This window comes from Diabrotica undecimpunctata, chromosome 2, assembly GCF_040954645.1.
Source record: "Diabrotica undecimpunctata isolate CICGRU chromosome 2, icDiaUnde3, whole genome shotgun sequence".
Taxonomy (NCBI): Eukaryota; Metazoa; Arthropoda; class Insecta; order Coleoptera; family Chrysomelidae; genus Diabrotica; species Diabrotica undecimpunctata.
The window spans coordinates 3,077,819-3,090,875 of record NC_092804.1 but is presented as its reverse complement, the minus strand read 5'-3'; the positions used below and the strand labels follow the sequence as shown (position 1 = coordinate 3,090,875).

General features: G+C 35.5%; 1 protein-coding gene across 3 annotated transcripts in view; it reads left to right on the top strand.

The window, feature by feature from the left end:
• Positions 1-13,057, top strand: part of LOC140434079 (uncharacterized) — a 37,922-nt gene that overhangs the window by 5,924 nt on the left and 18,941 nt on the right. For all 3 annotated transcript variants that reach the window (XM_072522101.1, XM_072522102.1, XM_072522103.1), the window contains exon 3: positions 560-6,703. In XM_072522101.1, coding sequence (XP_072378202.1) covers positions 560-6,703 — 6,144 coding nt within the window. The remainder of the gene's footprint in view (positions 1-559; positions 6,704-13,057) is intronic.

The following is a 13,057-nucleotide window of genomic DNA, read 5'->3' as shown; positions in this document are numbered from 1 at the left end:
ACTGCCTTTCTCTGCAGACCAAATACTCTGTGAGTGTCAGGTGAGCTGCATGACCCCAGACAAGGATAGAGTATGAAAGATGTGAGTGGAATATGGAGTGATAAATAGTACATATAGTCTCCAATGAGACGCATTTAGAAAGATTTCTCAAAATAAAGAGACTTTTATTTATTTTTCTGCTTAAGTTCTTAATATGTGTCTGTAATACAATTTATCATATTTGAGTCTATCTTATAATGTTTCCTTCCTTTAATACCTTTTTGTTTTAATATTTCGAGACCTCAATTTTGTCACAATTAGTGATCCATTTTTAGTTTCCTGATTGTAACAGTCTGACACATCCTGACTAGTCAAATTATATGATAAAAGATCATTAGCAATTTCCATTAGATACCCTTGAAGTGCTTTAGCGATTTGTGTGTTATTTTGATGACCATTGCTGTTACTGTCCCTGTTAGCAAAACTGGTTATCTGTCAAATTCTTTATTTAATTAACTTGCTAACTTGCATTTACATAATTATTGTATGGCATACACCTAATTATTTTATATCATTGCAGATATAGTAAAGAAAACCTCAATGGAAACAACAGATAATGATATAATAGCAATCTTTACCGATACAGACGATCCAATTTTCTCGACTAAAACTGATAGATCTGGAAGTACAAACGACAAATATCATTTTAAAGCAGGTGCTAGCACCTCTAAAATGAGTACAAATCAATTCCAAGACAACAACGGCAATTTAGAACAAGAAGATGTTTCGAAAATTTTAAAGCTTCTATCAAAACCCAATCTTACGACTTCTCCATGGGATAAACGTAATAATTCAAAGACACCTCTTAAAACTTATGGTAATCCACGAAAGTCGTTGAAGAAGAGTGCTATTATAGAGAGTTTCGGACTCCCCGATACTTCTATAATACCCGAGAAACCCTCGAAACCTAGTATTTTAGACGCGAATGTTTCTGACGCTTCGGAAATTACGATCCAAGCTTTACAATTTGGGGATGACTCCTGGTGTGTAGATTTTCCAGAAGACTTTCTTCTCCTATCGGAAATTAGAGTGAAAGCTCGTCCGCAGAATCATGTACTGGTCAGTAAATCGTTGAATTCATCGACTGAATCATCGGATCCTGTAAATCCAGGAAGTTCGGCAATCAACGATGTTAAAAACAAGCAGAATCATGTACTGGTCAATAAATCATTGGATTCATCGACAGAAGTATCAAGTCCTGTAAAGCAAGGGAGTTCAGCAATCAGCGACGTTAAAAACAAGCAGAATCATGTAAAGGTCAATAAATCGTTGAATTCATCGACGGAAGCATCAAGTCCTGTAAAGCAGGGGAGTTCAGCAATCAGTGACGTTAAAAACAAGCACAATCATGTACTGGTCAATAAATCATTGAATTCATCGACAGAAGCATCAAGTCCTGTAAAGCAAGGGAGTTCAGCAATCAGCGACGTTAAAAACAAGTTCAACGGAGCCATTGCAAATTCTAAGCTTAGCAGTAATTATTTATTAAAAAATGATGTGAATATATCACCTAACAAGTCTGATATTGTTGTTAAGAAAAATAATTTAACGATAGATGAACATGAAGTTGAATTTTTTAGTTCGAACGGAACCTCCACACCAAATTCCACAACTGTCAAAACAAATAGACTGGATAAAAATGTTCAAAAGGACAAAGAATCACACAGAAGCAAATCGACCCCCAACACAAGAAGCAAATCCGAATCTTACATTGATCAAACACCAACAAATGATACACCAAGGGAAAGAAGAACGTTAAGATCTGATGTCACTAAAGACAATACCAATAAAACCAAAAATATGACCCCCCATAAAAGTAAAGAACTTATTTTGTTAGAAAGTCAATGTTCAGGTGAAACACGCACATTGAGATCATCTACTGCTCCTAGTACTCCTTCAGAACCGACAAGTCAATGTTCAGGTGAAACACGCAAATTGAGATCATCTACTGCTCCTAGTACTCCTTCAGAACCGACAAATTGTTCAAAAACGAATGAAGTTTTTAGTAAATTAACAGTAAATCTCCAGACGGATTTCAAAACGACAAAAACTACACCGGTTTTAAAAACTCTCACTTCAACTGACTTTAACAAACAACAACTCATGGTTAACATCACAAAGGAAACTTCTGCCTTTAGTGACAAGCCAAAAGCGAAGCTTACAAAAACCACTAGTAATCCTGATATACGAGTTTCTAATAAAGAGAAAAATGAAAAGATGAAGTGTGTATCAGACTCCGAAGTGTCTCGAAACGAGGACTATTTAAAGCAACTCAAAATAATTTTACATCCACTCAGGACACCTACGGAAGCACCTAAAGCAAAACAGACCAAAAGACGGAGCACTCGATTAAATAATTCACAACATGATTCAAAAACTACAAACGAAAAGAAATCGGGATCTCGCGAAATGATTTTACAACTCATAGATGTCATACCTGTTCCTGACAAAGAAGAATATAAATCGCCACTGTTAAAAAATCCAGCTTTTCTTAAGTTGTTCCAAAAAGAAGAATGTCCTCTACTTGATGTGTTTATGAACAAAGAACAAAAGATCAAGGTGAAGGCAAACAGAAAACAAGAACCGAAAAGTTGTGGGCCTAAACCAAATTCTACAACACACAATCTCCCATCAACATCTAAAAATGAGGATTTACCAGTAATAGGTCAAAACACTTGCTCAAAATCGAAGGAATCCCATCAACAAGCATTAGAAGTTAAAGCTATCGACCATGATAAGAGTAATACTGAACCACAATGCTCAACATCTGATCAAGGAGTATCTAGAATTCAATCAGTCGAAGAAACTGATGCCAACAAGTCGCCCACACCTAAATCCCCTACAAAATTTTCCAGCAAATTGAAAAAATCGCCAGAAATATTGGAACTAAAAAACATAATCCAAAAGATTAGTGAAAGCGAAGGAAGACGGTGTAAAGTTACCACTAATGAGAAATTAAGTGAGTGTCTAAAATCTAGGCACTATAATAAAAAGCCCTCAAGCTCTACATCTAATCTAACAGATAGTATGAGCTCAAATTCTTCGCTGAAAGAACTGGAAGCTCCAGACAAAGTAGATCTTAATTCTGTATGTTCTCCAGGTTCTTCAACTAATCACTTTTTATCTCCAACTGATAATCTCAGAGGTAGAACACGAAGAATTATAGAAATGCTTGTGGATGATGATCACAACACTTGTAGCAACCAAAAATCTGCTAGTGACGCAAATCAGTCTGAAATAAAAAGTGTACTACCAGTTGAAACTACACATACTACAACAAATGAACTACAGGAATCCACAAATGATTCATCGAATAGTAAGCCTGTCAAAAATCAAACTAGTTCCAAGGTTACTCAAGCTGGTGTTGAAAGTATTAAAAAAGTGAACAGAAGTAACAAATTATTGCTTAGTGAAGAAGAAATTAATAGAGACAAAGAAAATAAGAGTCGAAGCTCAATTATTGAACCAAATATTGAAAATTTGGAGCCCAAAATTGTACCAAAGCAATCTAACCAGAATGTTCCGACAGAAAACTTACAGAAACAAGATAATAATACTAGTAATAGTGCCGAAGGTGCTGTTAGTGTGGAATCACACGACATTTTAATTTGTAAAGAAACTGAAATGTCGTGTAATACAACGCAAACTAATATAGAAACTGAAAATGGAAGAAAAAATACAAAATCTACCAAGAGTGGTGAAGATAAAGACCGAGTATGTACTGTACGTTTAGCAAAAACTGAAGAAACTAAAGGAAATCTGAGTGATACACTGAATGTAGCCCAAAATAACGACAATACTTTGAAACCACTTGATACTTCAAGAAGTACAGCAAAAGAGAATGATTTAGGTAATCAGAATGGATCATTAGACAGTTGTAGTGTTCCAAAAGCATTTTTGCAGCGAGAGTCAAAAGAAAAGGAACAAAATAGTGCAGTAGTTTTAACAAAGGATTTAGATATCAGTAGAGAACAAAAAGAAATAAAACAACATGTTACTGTTGGTGTAAAAAGCAGCTTGGAGTCTAACAAAACAGATGGAGATAAATTAGACCTTACTCTAGAGTCTAACAACTTACTGTTGTCAAAAAGAAGATCAACGAGATCACAAGGACAGACATCTAAGAACCATATACAGGTTCAGCAAGAATTAGAACGGGAATGTACAGAGGTGTTAGAAAACCATGAAAATGCTCAGAAGGGTGAGGCGATGTCAACGCCAGATATTGCTCCTGTAGAAAGAAGAGCAGGCAGATCTAGCAAATATACACTACGTAAAGAAGTTGCAACGGAAATTAAGAATGGATCGGATTCTCTGGAAGCTTTAACAACGCCTCCAATTTTAGATGCAAATCAGTGTCAAGAAACAGACAAGAATGAAGCAATGAAGTCACCAGATTTTATTCCAAAAGAAAAAGCAGGCAGACGTAGCAAACATACGCCGCATAGACGAGATGTTGCCAACACAACAGAGAACGAAACTGATTCTCTAAAAACCTTAACAACGCCTCCAATTGTAAGCGTAAATCAATCTCAACAAACGGAAAAGATTGGAACCTTCATAGCACAAGATATTACTCCAGGCAAACATAAACCTAATACAATTACTTCAGAGAATGAATCTAGTTCCGTAAAAGACTTGACAAAAACTCCAGTTTTAAACGCAAGTGAGTGTCAAGAAGTAGAAAACAAAGAAACACCAAAGACACCAGGTTTTACTCCAAAAGGAAAAGCAGGCAGACGTAGCAAACATACGCCCCAAAAACGGGAGGTTACAAATACAACAAATAATGAAACTAATGCTTTAAATACCTCTCCAATTATAAACGCAAATCAGTTTCAGCAAGTGTCACCAGATACTCCAAAAATGACATTAAGTGAACCTGATAAACGAGATGTTACAGACCCAACAGAGCATGAATCTGGTTCTCTAAACGCGGTAACGTCTCTGGTTTTAAATACAACTCAGTGTCAAAAAGTAGATAAGAACGAGACATTACTATCACCAGATATTACTCCAAAAAGGAAATCAGGCAGATCAAACAAAACTACACCTAGTAGACCTGACGGTACAGATACAACAGATAATGCGAGCCAATGTCAAAAAGTGGAAAAGAACGAGACATTACTACCATCAGATACTACTCCCAAAAGAAGACTAGACAAAACAATCAAAGATACAGCTCTTAAACGAGAAGTTACAGACACAACACAGAATGAATCTGCTCCGCAGGTCATGTTATCCCCGAATCTACCTCAAAATTCGGAAAACAATGGTTCTACAGATACTAAAGAACCAATAGATTCAGGTAAGAGCCAAAATGACACATTAGACGTTACTACAATGAATGACAGCTCTGGTATGTTGTCACCGCTTGGTACACCAAAAAGGAAAAGGGGTAGACCAAGAAAACATTCCATTAAAGAAGATAACTCTCAAAGCAAACTTACAGAACATAATTCTCTGCTAGATAACTCCCCTGTCCTCAAAAATGGACAAAAAAACATAAACACGGACGATGATATAGTAACAGTAAAGAGAAGATCTGGAAGACCTAGAAAAACAATGACAGAAGAAGAAATGAGGGAATCAATAATTAGTAATTGTGAAGATCTAGGTCTAAGTCAAAGATTAGATGCCAATAATGAACGTAGTACATTACAAGTGGACAAAATTGTAGATGATCTGAAAATTAGAATTAACGGTCAAATAAAGAGTAAAAATTTGCTAAAAAACAACAATTCAAACTCTATTTTAGAAAATAGTCAAGAAACAGAATATACTAGTACACAAAATGTTCCTACCTTATTCACAGGACGAAAAGAAACATCAAATCAATCTGAAAACTTGCTAGACGAAGAAGTCTCGACTATAAACAAATTAACAAGTACTGAGACTACCAAAAGCTCATCAAATGAAGATAATAAAGAACTTAAACGAGCTAAAACTAGTCTTGACGAAAAACTAGAACAAAACAACGAATTTGCTTCTACTGGAAAGCTCAAAGACCTAGATAAAACGAGCCCCAGGGAGTTATTAGCCGATTCGCCACGTAAAACAAGATATAGTAGAAGAATTAGTGATTTTCACGAAGAGGCAGAAGAAATAATTCCAGCTCGTAGAAGGAGAAGCAAAAGTTGCTTACTTGGTAGAATTTCAGACATTGCCACCGACGATGATGATTGGTGTAGAAAAACCAGAAGCCGAACTAGCTTAGGCGACAACATTTTCTACACAACTGACGATGAGGGTGAATCAGACTGTGAAAATAACGTTTCTCGTAGAACTAGAAGTAAAACCAGTCTTGGTGAGAGAATCTCGTCAGGTGATCGCGAAGATTTTGTTCAAAACGCCAAATTAAGAAGCAAATCCAGTTTAGGGCAAGCTCGCAGTTTTGTAGAGCATGATATACTGCCAAGAAGACGAACACGAAGAAGTAGTTCTGTTAACCAAAGTTTACCTTTAGAGGAAAAACGACAATCTAGAAATATGATTGTGGCCGATGCAGAAGAAACCCGATTCAAAAGTAATAGTGATGTTAAGGTCCGTGATACGAGTGGCAAATTGAATGATAGTAGTAAGGAAAACATCGTCGATGGTGGTAAGAAGGAAATGAGTACTAGAAAGAAGAAGGCGGCGTCCACAAATGAATCAAGTGGTGAAGGTGAGTAACTATTACTATAATATTTTGATACTTTTTTAATTCACAATTATTTTTCTTTAGACATTTGTATTTTTCCTTCCGTATGTCTCTTTACTTCTATATTTCTCTTTAGATTATGTCACATTAAAACGTGAGGAAGTTTTCTATACTATAAGCTAGTGGTTCTTAAACTTTTTTAGTCGCGACACCCTTGTAGGGCTAAACATATTTCGAGGCACACCAACCCTTGAAGCGATTTGAGAAACTACAAAAAATGAAAAAAATACAATTCTGAGCATCCATTGATTTCAATATAAATTTTATTTCAGATCAATAAAATACAGTACATTTAATATTCAAATATCCTTACTTAATGTGATGAATTAAACTGTTTTGATGATGTTTTCTTTAATATCCTTTATCATTATGGGAATCTTTGTAAGTTTGACCCTCAAATCCCTTAATGCTTGAAGTTTGTTTCTATATTTGTTTTTAATGTAAGCATATGCGGAGAAAGAAGACTCACAGAGATAAGTCGATGTGAAACACGCAAGTTTTTTCACCGCAACCGTGCCAACAACCTTACTTTCTGAATATACCTGCATCCAGAATTAATGGCTTTTTCTTGGCTTCCTTCACAGTATTTGAGTTTTAAACTGCTATCTTCGCTGATCTTAACCCTTGAGTACTAACACCTTAAATCAATGGCGTAAACACTAACTAACCGCCTGACAGACGGGTTTAACATTTTAGTGAATATTTTTTGTTTTTTATATACCTTGATGCAAAAAAATATTGCAATGACTTACTGAAAGTATTAGTTATCCAAAAAATACAGTAATTAATATAGTTTATCTGTATTTATTAAAATAAAAAATATTATAACAAGAATGTATCGGTTTTTTGTGGACATTTTTACGCCTGAAAAAAAAATGTGATAAAAATTAAACAAATTAAACTATATTGATAAAAATTTATAATCGGGTTAAGTAAAGAGTAAGAAACATTAAAACAATAATATTTTTAAAAAATGTTCACACAAAAAAAAACTGACAGTCACTAAAGTTGGTAGAGTGTAGCGCACTCCAAACAAATTTTTTTCGCACATTCCAAACAAATTGGTTTCTGACAATGAAAGCAGACATAAGCTGTTCTTCTTTTCTTTTTATAATGACAGTAAGAACAGTCCTTCCTTTTTTCTAATTTTTCCACTCTTACTTCTGGACGCTGTTGAGGTTCATCTATAGATTCAGTATCTCGCATATGCTCAACTTTAGTTTTCTAGGTAAAGAGGAACTTTCTAGTCTTCTGTGTAGCTGAGGTTGGATAAGTTGAAATGCCAGTTTTTCAATAAAATTGGGCCTTTCTAAATGAGTATTATTTTTAAAAGATTCATAAAGAATATAAGCATTTACTGTACTTATATCAAACATTCTGAAAAATATAGCCATAGGCCAACGGCGAGTTCGACGACTGCTTGTAAATTTGGCACATTTTTCATCCATTGAATCGACACCACCCTTTGTTGAATTATAATCCACTATTATGTGTGGTTTTTTAGTATCTGTATCCTCAGTGGCTGCGTGATGAGATGATAATACCAAAATTACGGCTTTATTTTTATGTGTTGTGTGTGAAAGTAAAGTAATGTGTTTTGTAAATCCGTAAATTGCCGTTCCCACGTCTCGTCGTCTGGTGGGTAAGAAGATAGGAGGAATTTCTTTACGATTCTTACGGAGAGTTCCAATGCAAGTTAGACCTTTACTCCTCAATACCTCTACCAGTTCTATAGATGTAAACCAGTTGTCAAAGGTTATAGATCTGTTGGTCCCATAGAGAGGAGTAGTTAAGCGCATAACAGCCTGTGTCGGCTTACTGTATCTTTTCTGTTCCTCTGTAAGTCCAATACCGTCAGAATTTTTTCCCGTATTTATATAAGCATTGAATAAATAGCTAGTTCGAGCATCAGTACAACACATAATTTTTATACCATACTTTACGGGCTTACTCGGTATGTACATTTTGAAGCTACATCGACCTCTGAATCCCACTAGCATCTCATCAATACAGGCTGAAGTTCCCACAGTGTAGCATGCCTGACTGTTGTTAATAAATTCACTAAAAATTTCTGAAATCGGTGCTGCTGGATCCAACACTATTCTCTCATTTCTGTCTTCGGGATTGTCAAATCGCAAACATGACAAAAGGAACGCACATCTCTCTTTTGATATAATGCATCTCATTATTTCTCTACCAGTTCCATTAGTAGCAAAAATAGTATCTAGGTTTTCATTGTTTGATTTAAATAAGCATGTAAATGCTAAAAATCCCAAAAATGCGTGAAGTTCTGTCATGTCAAGGTCTTTGAGAGAAGGTGAATTTTGATTTTTGTACTTGGCTCTTTTTTGCCGATTTTCACATTCGTCCATCTAAGAATTATGTTGCAAATATTATCACTGAATAATAACTTCCAAACCTGCAAAGGGTCTGCTGTGGACGCCGGCCTCTATTTGAAGTGGGAGGATTTTTTGACCATTTGTATCTATTTCTACCATAGAAATAATTCCCTGTCTCCTCTGGATCGTCTTCTTCACTGCTTTGGTCAACATTATCTTCTCTACGCCTGTTCTACCTCATTTTCATTTTCTGAAACTAAAAAGAGAACTTTAGGTAATGGTATACTATGCGGTCTGCCGTCGCGTTTCTACTATAGCTTACGGTCTACCCAGGGATGCGGTGTATACGCTGTATTCGACACAAAAATCTTTACAAAGTGAACAAAACGCATAAATCATAAGAATTTCTATTTTAATTTTACATATCAATACTTTCAATAAATAATTCTTCAACATTATCCGTTTTATTCACTTTGTAAAGATTGTTTTTTTTGGTATTGTATACATGTGTTGCTAATCACCATATTCTTTTCTCAGAAGGGTTTGCAAACAATAATGAAAGGCACCATTGTAGACGAACTGTTTATTGCTAAGTACAATAAACATTTATACTACTATTATTTAGGAATATAAAATAAACTACGCAAATTTATTTTCTTTACTAATATGCAAATAACACCCTAATATTTTCCCAGGGTATGCACAAATATGAACCCCTCTTTTCAAATAACATGGCAAGGTAGATTTACTTTCATTTCATTTTACATTGATTTTGCTCCAAAATAAATGTAAAATAGTCGTTACTTGTGAATAATTAATTTTTCCACAAGATTTTTCTTGCATATCATTATTTTGTGCATCAGGTAGATCGCACCCTCGAGATAGACCACATACTAGAGTAACACCGAACTTTAGTACAATACATACATAATAATTCCAAGAGATTTGACTTACCCTCTATTTCCGATTCCGTTTCGTGATCGCTGTCAATAGCAACATTTCCATCACAAATTGATTCAACTTCGCTTATGTCGTCATCTACGTCATCAAGCCATTTCAAAAGCGTTTCCTCATAGTTTTTATCCCCATATTTGACCTTTTTTGACGTACTGGGTCCCTCATCCATTTTCAGATAAATAGTAAATAAATACGAACACTAACAACCCGTCTATCAGACGGAAATCACACTTTGAATCTAAATATCTTTAGAATAACAACCTGCAGCAAACTGCCGATCTCAATACTAATAAATAACAACCCAACTTGAAAAGTCAGCAACAGGCGACCTTCAAAATTTTTTAGGTAGGGAAATATCCCACTTTCGACAAGCGTTGCCGTCTGAGAGACGGGGCGTTAGTACTTAAGGGTTAAGTAGATTTTGAAAAACTTCATTTTTCATTCCGACAGGTTTATTTTTTGGGTCGCCCGAAAACGGGTCCATCATCCAGCTGTATAAGTCATCTGAGTCAATGTCAAGAAAATAGTTTACAATACTTTCTTCCAAACCTTGCAAATGAGCAATAACAATTTCAAAGAAGTTTGTTTAAGGATTGATATCATTTGTTATAACAAATTCCTGTAATCGAGAGAAATTTGTGAGGTTTTTTACTCAAGGCTTTGATTTTATCTAATTGTGCTCCTCCTTTGCATTGAAGCGAAGTGGTGGTTTTATTTATTATTTCGATGATGTCTGAAAGGTATCCCAATTTTAGCAGCCAATTGACATCTTTTAATTTTTGGTTGAAAGTCTTCTCTGTAAATGTGATAATCAGTGGATTTTTTAGTTGAAATAGTCTCCCTAAAATTGTTCTCCTCGATAGCCACCGGACCTCTGTGTGGAGTAAAAGATTGAAGTGATCCATACCCATATCTTCAGCGTTGAGCTTTAAAAGGCGTGCTTGAAGCGGAAGGCTCTTCACATGGTTAATTATTTTCACAGAACCATCCAATACGTCTTTCAAATATTGCGGCATCTTTTTAGTTGCCAAAGAATGGCGATAGGATACAATGACTGCTGAAGGCATTTTCTGCCACTACCTTTATTCTAGACACTGCCCCTCTAATTTTACCAACCATTGCAGCTGCTCCATCACTGCAAATATCCACACATTGACTCCACTCGTATATCATTTTTTCTTATATACTCGTGGACAGCCTTGAAAATTCCTTTACCAGTGGCATAACTTTTAAGCTCTTCACACATAAGTTCTTCTATTTTCACCCCGAATGGAAACCTCACAAACACAAGCAGAACAGCAAGACCAGCAACGTCGGTACTTTCATCAAGCTGTATACTGAAGAATTCACAAGTTTTTAATCTATTTATAAGTTCTCTCTCTACATAGTCTGAAATAGTGTGAATTCTCTTGCTTATAGTGCTGTTTGACATCTGCATATTATCAATCTCCTTGGTCGTACCTGGACCTAACATGGATTGTACGACATCCTTGGGGTTTTCCAGCTTTTGCAATGTGCAAACCAACAATAAATGATGCTTCAGTGGCGTTTTCGTTTTCATTTTTGCAGACTCTTTCCATCATGCATGACCCTGCCTGAAGAGATGAAGCACGATATTTGAAGGTTTATTCGGCTTTATCGGCTACACCAAGATGATTACTTTCCAAATGTCTTTTTAATTTAGATGGATAGAAGACAATTAATGCATTGGCCTTCTGGTGCCTGTTCGTTGTTAACTTGAATAAAGCCATATTACGTGAGATAGGATCATACCTTCTTAGTTTTCCCCGAATTTCTTTTTGGTAAGGAACCTCCTTTCCACGAATTGAGGGAGAACAACTTGGATGAACTGGACTCGAATGGATCTCGTGGACATTTGCATCTTCTCCATCTCTGCTAGTTGTCACTGAATCAGTTGTTTCAGATGCTTCAGTGACTTCACTACATTTTTTTTTCAAAGGCCCAGATTTCAGCCAATTTTCCATTATTCTGGAATGAAAAAAATGTCCCAAATAAAAGAGAGCAAAACATTGCCAACAATGAAAGGTATTTTCCAACCGTAATAGTGCAAGACTCTATAAGTCATCAAGGTCTCTATAAGTCTCTATTTTGCGTAGAGTGAAAATTATACGAATGGTTTTGCATACAGTTAAATTGGAAAATACTTGCCAAGTTGCTGGTATGTCCAAATTTGAATAAAATACATCCAAGACTTTACTTTCTGCAGACACTGTATTAAATATAACCTTGAAACAAATTGACACTAAATCACTTCCGAGTTTTCAGCAAAACAAAAGGTTTAAACATGTCTAGTCCAGTAATTAATACCAAAGCTATTGAGAGTATGAAGTCCGAATTGAATTTCCGAAACACTTTTTTGTTTCTTCTTTTTAGCAAACGATTTGTCCTATTCACTGTCTGATATTTCACTAGCAGAGTCGTCACTATCTGAATTGTCTATCCGAATAATTAGAGGCCGGACCTCATCTATAACTCGTTCGGTTTAAAAAGACTGAACGATTATGTCTTCCGTATGTCTAATACAATTTTGCCATTGTTCTGCCTTTATTTGTTCTAGCAATTCTTTCCATAAACCAAGAACGCTAGCGTCATCTTTTGTTTTGGATGCATGTTTATCATAAAATTTTTGGCTATACCCCAAACTAACTCAATTGCATTATAGTGGCAATGGTAGGGCGGAAGTCGAAGAACTTCATGTCCATATTTAAGAGCCGTTTGGTCAGTAACAAATTTTTTTTGAATTTTGTGCTCTCCACACCTTTGAAGTAAATCGACTTTTAAAAATATGTCACTGTGATAAATTTTCTTTTCTGTCAACCACAACTTTATTTCTTCTTTTGTCCAGCTGCTTGAAGGAAATCTCTCTTCTACTCTTGAGTGGTAGGATGCATTATCCAACACTATTATGGACGGTCGCTCCAATTTTTTTAACAAATTTTCTGCAAACCATTCTTCAAAAATATTTGCATCCATATTTCCATAGTAATCACCTGTATTCTTT